Genomic DNA, 13,074 nt, shown 5'->3' with positions numbered 1-13,074 from the left:
TAGCGTATATTTTTGAATAAACCGCATATAAAAATCATATAGTCCCCAAAGTACTGTAAATATTCTTGGCTAAAGATAAACACAATATTTTTAATTGTTATTGTTTAAAAATAATTTAAATGTTTCATGTCAATGAACGCGTAAAACGGCTGTCTATGATAAAAATAATTATCCAATGGCAGCCATTTCTGACTCTTGTAAACCGGTAACGTCATTATCCAGCCAATAAAATCGTTTTGTTTTGTTGATTTGAAGCGTAAGCAATAACAAGATTACTCATACAGATTCAGAAGTAATAAATATGGGAAAAGTCTTCGGGCTTTGACGCAATTATCAAACTTTTAATTTGGTGGGGTTAACATAGATTCTGATTTCACGAGTGTATGTTGCATGGTGTTTACAAAACGAGAAAGTAATTATCCTGAAATAAAAGATTCATAAACGTGTAGAAAATAAGTTAAAACGATGTCTGCGGAAAAGAGACGTACTAGCGTTGATAGCAAAGAAGAAGCAGAAGATACAGATGGTTGGATTGGGCCTATGCCATCGGAGGCATCTAAATCAAAACCTAAAAAGCGCAAAGGTAAGCTTTTACATTATTTATTTTAAGCATTTATTGAAACTATTTTAAGTATTGAATGACTACTCAGTTCTGAATTAGTCGACTGAATTGTTTCTATCGGACATTATTATTGCAATAGGGTCTACTTGTAACACATCTAGCTTATACCGGCGACCTTTATGAGGTCGTCTATAAACATAATCTATTATAGAGATTAAGTGTACTTTTTTTAATATTTGTGTTAACCTTCAGTGCTGGAATTCGAGTCTCTTTACATTGAGAACCTGCCTACGTCTGAAACATACGAGTTCAGTTACATGCATCGCGATGTGGTGACGCACGTCGTGGTAACCAAGACTGACTTCGTGATCACTGCCAGTCAGGATGGACACTTGAAATTCTGGAAGAAACAGGTATGGCATAGTTTCTAGTAGCCTATTTGATTAACATTCAATATTGGACCATTTAAATTCAGTAGAAAGTTGCCATTGTTTGACTTATAAATTAAGACCAACTAGGTACTTTTTTAGATCTAATATAACCATCTGACTCTGAAAGATACTATAGTTTAGTTTTTCCGACCCATTAAAACAACCTACATACAGATAATTTTATTCACCATATTTAAGCATTAAACCTAATTTAAATGTAAGCAATTATTTAAAAAATGGTAATGTAAAGCAGAGTTTTATTTTCAAACATTGTGTTTCAGGAGGAAGGAATAGAGTTTGTGAAACATTTTCGATGCCACCTAGCACCAATCACTTATGTTGCTGCCAACACAACTGGCACACTCCTGTGTACTGCCTCACAAGAGAAAACCATTAAAGTTTTTGATGTTGTTAACTTTGGTAAGTATTCCCTAGAGTGGATGGCAATACTTGTAAGAATTGTGTAGAAAATGTGCTTATTTCAGTTACCAACTATATCAAGTGTATAACATTCAACTATTAATTTTATTTTTTACATTATGTAAAATAAAGTCTATTTAATTTAATCTTGGTAATGTAATTCTTTTATTTTGCAGACATGATAAATATGATAACTATTGACTTTGAACCATACTGTGCTGAATGGGTTCACTCTGCAGGAGATCCTATATCTGCACTTGCTATGTAAGTATACATTTTTTATTTAATATAATTGAACTAAGAATCATTCAAATGAAAACAATAAAAACTAATATTTCAACTTATTATATTTACTTTGTCATTCACAGCTCAGAGAAAGGCAGCAACAGGATTCATGTATTTGATGGCACTCAGACTTCAAGCACACCCCTCCACACCTTCGCGACTCTCCACCAAGCCACAGTAACCACCATCAAATACAATCCAGTCTATGAAACAGCAGTATCTGTAGACAAAGCAGGGATCATAGAATACTGGACTGGGCCAAAACATGAGTACATGTTTCCGAAAACAGTGAACTTTGGTACTAAACTGGACACAGACTTGTATGACTTTGTCAAGAATAAGACTTATCCCACTGCGCTCGCGTTCTCGCCTGACGGGAAGAAGATGGCGTCAATCAGTTTGGATCGAAAGGTAAGCTTGTTGAGTGCTAGTTTTTATTACTGTCTGGTATTTGTGCCGTTTCTATTGCAGCATCATGGTAAAATATTTAGAGGACATCAAAAAAATTTTAGGATTTCTTTCAAACTTTATTTGCATGTAGAAAGAAAATAAACAAAAGCTGATATACAGAAAGCTAGGCTGATTTAACAATCTTTAACGTTTTTAATATTGATAACTGGGGGTTATGAGCCAATACACTAAATTCACTGTGGGCGACGAATCAAGAGCTCGATCCCCGCGTATTACAAGTGTGAACCACAAACGCTTGTTCAGAGTGTGGGTGTGTTTTGCATGTGATTTGAATGTTTGTGAAACGCCTGCGACATAGGAATCATATTCCATACTGCTGGAGATGTATTTTATTGTACATATATTATACACGTACACACACGGTAAAGTGTACGTGAAATATTTTTTCTTTATTGATGGTGTCAAAAAAAGTCACCCATCTTAGTTTTAGGCGAATGTCTTCTTCGTAGTTTCTTTGTAAAGTTAAAATAATAATCAGGCAAAGCCAGATCTAGTCTGTAGTAATAATGGTTGAAGTTATGAAGCCGCATTTGCATTTTTAATCGGCGCGTTGCAGTTGAAGACGAGTTACACCCAAATTATTTTTCTGTTTCGGTCCGTGACATTGACACACTTACGTTTCTTAATGATAAGTTTTTCGAGCAAACAATATTTAATGTTTTTTCTACACCAGAAATTCTCTAGGAATAATGTACATATATGTCATTTTATTTGTGTGTGTATGTATCAAGCCAACCATACAATGTGTAAATGAAAATGCTAAATTGATTACGAGTTACGTGAAATTTATTTTATTTTTACATTTCTTGTACAATGATCAATGTACCTACAATGGCGGACTTAATGCCTGAGGCACTCTCTGCCAGTCAACGACAGGCTAATATCGCATTAATTCCTCTAAGCAATTCACCAATTATTTTATAATTCTTCTCTGAATAAAAAAAGGATAATTCTTATTTAATTTACGTCAGTCAATTAGTCAATTCTGGAAATGTAAAGTTTAGTATTTGAAGGGCACATTGTATAATAGGCGGATGTTTGTCTGTTGATGTAATAGGTGCGTGTGTTCCATTTCCTGTCAGGCAAGCTGCACAAGGTGCTGGACGAGAGCCTGCAGCGCTTCCAGGAGCTGCAGCACCAGACGCAGCAGCTGCCCAACATGGAGTTCGGCAGGAGGTAACAAACCACTTACTAATACTTCGCAAATGCTTGGTGAAAACGTGCTTCTGGCTACAGCAATCAGTGACCAAGGACAAGTAGTTCACGCTTTAGATGGAAGCTGTTTGTCGCGAGTCTAAATTCATATATTTGATGTACGGGTTATGCGAAAGTGGTGACATGGCTTTGTAAATTAGTTGCAAGACACGAGTGACTTGAAGCCTTGAAAGTATCTTCGCCGCTTTACAAGCACTCGCTATTTTTTTTTATAACTTGAATCCAATTGTTACATTTGTTACAGAGCATAAGTTATTTAAATGTAACATCAAATATTATAAGTAGATAGTAAATCTCTCGCTTATAAGTTTTGAAAATAAGTATTACTCAGGCTCGTAAATTCGGTTTGTATAAAAACTTTTTACTGTTTATTCCTGGCTCGATCCAATATAATTAATTGGGCAACACAATCTTACTTGGGTATTTTTGGCCAAGTCCTTTGCAAACATGGCGGGCGACACGGATGTAACTTGTATACTTTATATTATTGATGTCGGTATGTGGCTAGTTCTTACATTTGCTTTTATAAAAATCATAATTATTATTTTTGTTTTACGTGTTAAGCAAATTTAATTTTTATTTAGTGATATAAAAAATAGTATTGAATTATTACGAAATTTTGAGGTTTAACAGGGTTTGTCATACAAGTTAAAAATGTCATTACTATTTACAAAATTTTCAAGATGTAACGTCGATTCAAGGCCTTGTACTACAAATTTACCTATATGCTATTGTAGGGTAAAAAATATAAAATGACATCTAGTCTCTCTTAAATCAATGTAAACTGAAATGGTACGATATTATAATAAACCTATTCTTCTAAATGCATGTCGTTTCATATAAATTTAAAGAACATGTCAAACTTCTTTCTTCATTCTCTTACCATTATCCCAAATTACTTGAGGCGGGCGAAACATGTGTTATCACCATATTCAGCTCCTTCTTGACCATATCCTTCACAAATCCATCCATTTATTTTGTTCGTCTCTCTTCATCCATTCACATCGCAATCGCTTTTTTTTTACATATGGCCAAACCATGTTACGCGGTAACCTTATTCTGTCTAATACGTATGTTCGTGTGGTGTAGAATGGCAGCAGAGCGTGACCTAGAGAAGTCTGAGTGCGTGCAGCTGGCGAACGTGTTGTTCGACAGTTCGGGGCACTTCGTGGTGTACGCGACCATGCTGGGCGTGAAGGTGGTGAACCTTGTCACCAACCGCTGCGTGGCCATGCTCGGCAAGCCCGAGAACCTGCGCCCGCTGCATCTCGCTCTCTTCCAGGTAAACGCATCATGTTTTATTTTATTATGATCCATGCTATGTGAATGTTATACTACAATTATTATGTTCAAGTTTGTCCTGTACAGGAAAATAGTTACTTATAAATTAAGGAATACTCAACTTCGTATCTATGAATAAACAGCAATAGCATGTATTCTTCAGTGACCGTCACGATAGTAAAGCATATCAAAGATAAACTTTATTTGTATTCCTTACAGCTGATTTAATTCATTTTTTTTATTGACTGTTTTATACAATCCCAAATAACTCGGACTTATAGGGACGAACGAACCAATCAAAAGTGGCGACGACCCTCGAGATGGAGGGTTCCGAGAACCCAACACTCCTGAACGTGAAGACGGACCCGACTCTGTTCTGCACGGCGTACAAGAAGAACCGCTTCTACATGTTCTCACGCCGCAGCCCCGACGACATCAAGAGCCCCGACGCGGACAGAGACATCTTCAATGAGAAGCCCTCGAAGGAAGACATTATTTCGGCTACTGAAGGACAAGGTACATACATATTTTTTAGGCTTTCTGTTACATTTTGTTTTAAGGTTTAAGTAGGTACAATGTGAAACTAATTATTTTTAGAAATAATGTGTAAAAGTTACGGTAAAACGGGGTGAATAGAGTTTCAAGGGGTGAATAGAGAATAGTGTTTTTAGGGGGTTACATGAATATTTTCCTACATTCAAATGATTAGACTCAGTTACTTTATGAAATACTTGTGAGTCTGCGTATAATCTTTATGTTTTGTCTAGTTAAACGTCCAAATTTTAATAAAAACTTTGTTTCTATCCACCCCAGAAAACCCTCTATTCACCCCGTTTTACGGTATTTAAAAATCTGCTATTTTCTACGTGAGGTAGATTGTAGTTATGAAAGAGAAAAGACTCATCATAAGTTTGTATTTACGATGCATAAAAATCGAGTTGACTGTACAAACAGTGCCTTGATTTAAAAGTGTTCTTCATGACTATGTATACTGAGTGAGCGAGCACTCCCGCAGGCGTGCAGCGCCTGTACGAGCAGGCCGTGCTGCACACGTCGCTGGGCGACGTGCACGTGCGCCTGTTCGGCAAGGACACGCCGCGCACCGCAGAGAACTTCTGCGTGCACGCGCGCAACGGCTACTACAACGGACACGTGTTCCACCGCGTCATCAAGGGGTTCATGGTGCAGACCGGGGACCCCACCGGTACGATATTAATAACTTTTTTGAATTTCATCACATTCATAATAATAAGGTCTTTAAATGTTTGCTGCATGCGGATTAGCGATTTCAGATTTTAAAAAATAGGTTTTCTTCACTGATTGATAAAAAAGTATGTATGACTGTGAAAAGTAACATTGATGCTATGTTTGATTTTGGGATATGCACCCCATGAATATAAATGAATACATTAATTCATTAAGTTACCGCGACATAGATTTAATTATTGAACCGTTATTATAATTTACTGCAGCCCATAGCTAGTCCATGTCTTTCAGTCGCACGATGTCAATTCGTACTTCTTCCTCTGAAGTATTTGATTCTGGTAAAATATTTTTATGTATGATTTTGCCACGATACGTTAAAAAACGTATCATGGCATTGATACAATCGATACCACCGACACAGAAATGTATATTGAAGGGCGTAAATCTACAAAGGTATAATAAATATCCTTGTAGATTTTATTTCTAATCTTTGACCTTGGTCAGATATTGTTAATGATAAGGTACTAAAATCTACTGTAATTAAAATTATTTTACTATATTTTGAACTATTCGGTGTCATGTCTTCCCTCTTATCAAAGGTACTGGTACGGGCGGTGAGAGCATATGGGGCGGCGAGTTCGCGGACGAGTTCCGTCCGCAGCTGAAGCACGACCGGCCCTACACGGTCAGCATGGCCAACGCCGGGCCGAACACCAACGGCAGCCAATTCTTCATCACGCTTGCGCCCACGGTCAGTATTAACAAAACCTATATAAATTTGTTTTGGCCGTTAAAAAGCAATCAGTGCTCACTCATAGACAAAGCTTTATCGAGCTGAGCTCATTCCAATACCGCTCCAATTCGAACCCTGTATCTATATCCCCTATTTTGTCCCTCAAGGTTTGCGCTGCTTAGATAACTGCTATGAGTCAGTTTATGTTTTGTATGGTCTTTTTACTTAATTTAAGATGTGTTTTTACTTGTCCGACTCCATGATTTTGTGTTTAGTTTTCAATGACGCACGCAATAATTCAAGATAACGTTTATTTTGTTCTATATTTGGTTCGGAATCTGCTCCGATATCTCTAGGATTGATAACTGAGCTTTTTATTTGACCGATTACTTTTAATCACCATTATTATACTACATATTTCAGTATCAACAGGAACTGTCAATTAATTAAAAGTATTGTCTTTAAACAAACCTAGGAATTTCTTTTTTTGTGAATAATTATTGTTATTTGATACCTTTTTTACAATCACACATGAGTCACAAATTAGACAGATTCTATAACTAGACAACTCATGAACATCTATTGTTATAAAATATATCGGTAATATAAAATATTGGATATGTATGTGCAGCCGTGGCTCGACAACAAGCACACGGTGTTCGGGCGCGTGGTCCGCGGCATGGAGGTGGTGCAGAACATCGGCAGCGTCAAGACCAACCCCAAGACGGACAAGCCCTACGAGGACGTCAGGATCATCTCCGTTACCGTTAAGTAACCGCTCACCAGGGCAGGGGAGGCTACACACACCATGTTTGATAAATAAGTCAACACTGCAATTTGTTTATCTACTTAAATAGTTTTTTAATAAGAATCGGATGTGACGCCGAAAATATAATCCATTTTTATGTTCTAGTCGTGAATTTTTACGTTTTTTACTTGTGATATTTCAGATGACGTGAGTTTTTCAGAATACAAATGTAATGTAATTTACTAGCAAATGAATTCTTGGTCAAATGTCAAGTGTTATTTTTAACTTAATTCAAATCATTATTCAATTGTTTACTTATTTATCAAATTGTAGAGTAGAGACATAAAACTAAGTTTCGGTAACTTCTAGTTCGTAATGAAGATGTGGAAAGTTATGCAGTTTTGATGATATCTTATAAGTTTGATTACCCTTGTATTTTGCGGAATCAGGCCCTTTCTATGATCCCTAAGCACTGTTGCAATTGTGGTAACGGAATCCCGTAGTGTTTACGCTGTTTAGGTTTCACACTTGTCACAGATCTGGTTTATGAGCTCATAGTACAAGTAACTGGGTTCCCAATGAACAATGCTCTCGTATCGTATTTCACACGGATGCCGAAACTTTGTTTTTTAATGTTTTGGTGCTTAAGTGAAAACTAGAAGTACAAAATATGTAATAGCAATACATAAGATCAATGTTGTAAATGTGGTGTTCATTAACGCTTACAAATTTTGAATGACAAAAATACAGATTTTATCAATTTTTGTAGAGCTAAAATAAACATAAGAATATAGTTAAAGTACGTGTTTGTAAATTTTACATTAGTCAAATCGTAGTTTTTTTTATTAGAAGGTAAAAAATTTGTAGTGCTCTAGTGTTAATAAGATTTAAGGGTTAGTTATTACCCAAATAGCTGCCCCGTTTAGGGTTCATAATATTGTAGACAATACTTTTAATTTCAAGATATAAAAATATTGTTAGATGTGAACGTAATAAAAATTAGACTTTTCGCTAGATCCTAATAAGTAGATGATAATAAGTAAATTAAATTAATTCACATAGTTATTTTATTAATTCTGAAAAAGATATAATAGTTTGAATTCCATAATTAAAAGAAAATACGCTGTTCTTATGAATTATAATTAAAAGAAATCAATAAAACTCTTAAAATTACGTGTCGTGTTATTTGCATGTATTTAATTGTTTTATATAGAAATAAATAAAAATATAAAAACATAGTTTTTACACAATCCTGGCTGTGCAGGATACATAAATATTCATAACTCTGAAGTCTATGTGCCGTGTATATTACATACACGGCACATAGACTTATTACAACATAGTTTAATACAGCGACATCTTTTGTCAAATAGATTTTTATGTTTGAAGTAGCTTAGAGTCATGGTTGGAATATGTAAGGCCATCTATGGGGAAGTAGGCAAATCAAAAGTAGTTCCTTGTGCATAAAAGAGATGGCAGCATTTTGAAAAACGTTAGCGGAATTTGCGAGTTGTAACACTTTTTGTAACCATAATATGTATTTCGTGCAAGTACACTGCAATGTTTTGTTTACTGTATTATTGAAGCATGTGCATATTTTAAGTGAAATTCACCGGCGCGGTGTTAATAAAACTCCTAACTTTGCATAAGTTTTTCGTCGACTACTTCATTTTATTTAATAACACTGTACGTTTTGTTTATGTTTTAATCTTTTGATACAAATTATCTATGTATAAACATACGGTACACTTATTATGTTAGACCAAAGTCCGCATGTTAACGAAACATAGTAATATTTTAAAACACCAAGTATTGTTGGTCCTAGGCAGCTAGGTACTTATTACCATATATATCTCGTATGTGTTATTATATCTCCACGTGTAGTCTTTAGCGACAGGCATTGTTTGTGTTGCGATTACAGAGCGAGAGATAACGGCGACAAATTGTGACCAGTATGTATAGGCAGACCTTGTTCTATCTGTATCACAATGGTATTCTCGTAGCAACCTCTTTTATCGATATCTATAAAAATCGTCACAAAAAAAATGGTTTTGAAAAAGAAACGTAATAACGGAAAGCCCAAACTAATGACCGTTTAGTAGTTTAAATTTTATTTTGTATATTTTATGTACATTGTAAATAGCTAGTCATGATAACTAGCAGTTGATCTTTTGCTCAAATCTTAAGGAAAATCTATCGATTTATTCTTTAATATAAATATATGAGTTATCCTTACTGGATAAATATAGGGACAGAATTTATAAATCATTTAGCGTATTAAGTAGATCGACCAGCTTTAGTAGACTTAGAAGTCAAGTGTGAGTTGGATACGCACTGTGAAGGATCCGCGTCATTGTAAAATCATCTATTTTATTTATGGTTCATAAGAATTCCCTTAATTACGTACAAATACAGGAAAGGGCGAATAGGCGTTATATATAAATTCTCGTATTACAAAAAAAGGTTTCTCTTTTTCCATATAATAAGTTATTCAATGCCTTTAACACTCATTATGCTGAACCTTCAACTTGTGATTTATTGATGGCAGTACGCAACCTTCAGGTGCTGTGCAGATAACACTGCTGTGCACTTGACCCTAAATAATCTAACGATGTGTGTTCATCCCACGGTTACACGCCTATTTATTGTTTTAATCGCGGCTAATCTCAATGCTAATCTCAACTCTCACTACTGGGACTACATAATAATATTTATTTACGGAATTCTAACTTATAAGACTTGGTTAGAATGTGCAATACGTTTGAATTCAAAGAAAGGATCAGTTAGGTTTATTTAATGCTATTAGTTGGAGAAATAAATAAGGAATAAGTACACAGAAACTTTTCTTCACGTGTTTATCATAAGTTTGTGATCATAAAACGTTATTAATATAATGATGCCTAATACCATAAAGAGTTCTCACTCTTGACAGCCACCTACCTATGTCTAGAGGTTTCTATGGGTTGATGTTTACGGTCATAAAAAGTGAAGGTCAACTTTACAATAACATAAAATGCGAGTCCACATTAAAGGAATTTTAGATGCATTTTATTTTCCTTCTGCTCGGTTGTTGGTTATCTGGCGTGTGAGTGAGAGGTGCCGGCAGCGTGTCGTCCCGCTCGCTCCCGCACACTAGCGCGGCCGGCCCCTCCCGCCTCGCCCGCACTATATTCTCTTGCATCGCGCGCGGCGCGGCTACCCCGCCTCCGTGCCTCACCCAAATTTGTCCGTTTCCACTGTCACACTGGAATTCGAAACAAAATTAAATTATGTTTATAATGCAATTTTTTAAATGCAAATAAAAATATTTCTGTTAATTAAAAATTCTGAAATACCGCTTCAACGCTGAATTGTTATCGTATTCTTCATGCAAAAAATATTTGTTAATAAACTTAAAATTATCACATAGTTCCTAATCAACGGATCCCTAAAATCGTGATGAAAATTATGTTTAGTGTAAGGTGACCATATTTTGGATAATGAGTAGGACTTGTTGCTTGGAGTTCAATTAATGATTTAAATTGAAATATTTTGCATTTGGTGTATATTTTTACCCTCAAGAATTTTCTACCTCGCATTTTAAAATATATTTGTAATTTTAAAATAGTAGTATGACGACACCAATTAGTGTGAATATCTTTGAAAATGACAAATTAACAGTGACTTTTTAGGTAAAGGTGTTGATTTACATTTGCGATAAGTTGTTTAATGAACTTTTTTAAATTGACCCTGTAAATACCTTTTGACATTTAAATATACTATTTTATTAAAATTCCCAAAAATCGCTCTACACCTATTAAATTCACAGAAGCCGATTTGTAAACAAACATTAGTTCGTATTTACGTATAATTGCACGATATTATCAATGTTATAATGGACACGCTACTGCCGATTCTCGGTAATCGTACGAAGTCGTAAACAGCCCGCTGCGGCCTCGCGCTACGCTACGATGCCAATCACCAATAATAATAATAATAATAATAATAATATCTTTATTTCGAACCAGAGTCCATATTTAGAAATACAATTTAAATACTGTTAAGGAACACATTAACTCACTTAACGCTAAAAACAAGAATCGACGGTTTTTGTATAGCCATCCAGTGCCTCATGATATCATTATTTATGTCCTGAGATACAACGGCCAGAAAACTGTTAGCGCCATCCCTCACCCGCCGCAATAGGGATGCAATTCTTTTTCGCCTTATGGCAAAAAAGTCGTCTATACGAGCCTCTGCGAACATCCCCGAAGCGCTGCAGAAGCGAGGTAGACCCAACAGCATCCTGTATCCGTTATTATACTGGACCCGTAAGGCACTGTAGGCCTTCTGCGTATACTTGACCCATAGGCTGCACGTGTAAAAAGATTGACAGTACGCTTTGAATAGCGTGTTTTTAATTGGTTTTGAACAACGTGCAAACCTACGAGCCAGCATATTGCATCGAACCGACAGTGCCCTACGTTCCCTCTCCAGATCCATATCATCACTCAGACTATCTACGACCCAGTGACCCAAGTACTTAAATTGTTTGACCCATGTTAGTGGTGATCCATTAAGTAGGACTGGTGGAACGTCATAACTTTTAGTGCCCGCTTTAAAAAGCATTAATTCACTTTTTTAATATTGTACTTGAGCCCATGAGCCGCCGCATATGCTTCACAAATTCGAATCAATTTGTTCAATGCACTGATCGAAGGACTCAGCAAAACCATGTCATCTGCGTAGCTAATATTATTTGTCGTGGTTTCCATTGATGGAACACCCAACATTGGCTTTGCTGAGTTCAACGATCAGCCCATTAATATACAGATTAAACAATTTTGGCGAGGTTATACCCCCCTGCCTGACTCCGCAATCTAATCTATACTCGTCAGAATATGAGTCTGCCCACCTCACAACATTCATTTGATTGCTGTACCAATACCTAAACAGATTAATAGTAACCTCTGGCACAGTTGTTTCTGCTAACATCTTTTCCCATAGTCTGTCATATGACACTAAATCAAATGCCTTCGACAGGTCCAGAAAACAGGCATATACTGGCGTTTTTTCTGCTCGTATAGTACTGAACAGTATGCTTGAGGCAAAGAATAGCAGTCTCAGTAGATAGTTTGGATTGAAACCCAAACTGAGCGTCACTTAATGACATATGCTTATTCAATTGCTTATCAAGCAGACTGTCCAGCACCTTCGCTAAGATAGTAGCTAGCGAAATGGGCCTGTAGTTGGACCCGTCGGAGGCGTCACCTGTTTTGTTTTTGATGATTGGTACAACAACCGTCTTCATTAAATCATCAGGGAGATATGAGTGGCTGATACAAAAATTATAAAAACATCGCCAAAACTCGCGGAAGATGTTTGCCAGCAAACCTCAAATGCTCTATGCTGAGACCGTCATGCCCAGGTGACTTCCCTCTCTTCATACCATTAATTATTGCTACAATATCCTTCGCACGAACCAAAGTATTCATGTCGGACATGACAGTATCAGCACGAGGTCTTTTTGAAGAAAGCGCCCCTTGGATGTTACAGGGCTGAGGCTGTACCATAAATTGGTCCTTAAATAAATTAGAGATGCCTTTATGATCACAAATACCATTCATGCTCACGGGTAAACTATTCTTTGGCACAAGTTTGTTCGTAAGTTTCCAAAAAACTATTAAAATCTTTCGCTTTGTGATGCGTGGCTAACATGTCCACCTGAAGTTGTAATTCATTA

The 13,074-nt window shown here is 36.2% G+C and overlaps 1 protein-coding gene and 1 long non-coding RNA gene across 2 annotated transcripts; one reads left to right on the top strand and one right to left on the bottom strand.

The window, feature by feature from the left end:
* Positions 1–247: 247 nt before the first annotated feature.
* On the top strand, positions 248–8,525 carry LOC113505231 (peptidylprolyl isomerase domain and WD repeat-containing protein 1). Its single transcript, XM_026887848.1, has 11 exons — positions 248–583; positions 815–975; positions 1,275–1,413; positions 1,590–1,677; positions 1,782–2,109; positions 3,227–3,345; positions 4,474–4,666; positions 4,947–5,181; positions 5,681–5,869; positions 6,471–6,622; positions 7,236–8,525. Exons 1-11 carry the CDS (start codon positions 466–468, stop codon positions 7,377–7,379), a joined length of 1,866 nt encoding a protein of 621 aa, XP_026743649.1. The 5' UTR covers positions 248–465; the 3' UTR covers positions 7,380–8,525.
* Positions 8,526–10,193: 1,668 nt separating this feature from the next.
* On the bottom strand, positions 10,194–11,317 carry LOC113505233. Its single transcript, XR_003401614.1, has 2 exons — positions 11,092–11,317; positions 10,194–10,596 (listed from the first exon to the last, which is right to left on the bottom strand). It is a non-coding gene; the product is annotated as an uncharacterized LOC113505233 (long non-coding RNA).
* Between the last annotated feature and the right edge of the window lie 1,757 nt (positions 11,318–13,074).

Source organism: Trichoplusia ni, chromosome 25 (assembly GCF_003590095.1).
Source record: "Trichoplusia ni isolate ovarian cell line Hi5 chromosome 25, tn1, whole genome shotgun sequence".
Taxonomy (NCBI): domain Eukaryota; kingdom Metazoa; phylum Arthropoda; class Insecta; order Lepidoptera; family Noctuidae; genus Trichoplusia; species Trichoplusia ni.
This window is presented reverse-complemented; position numbering and strand designations above follow the sequence as displayed.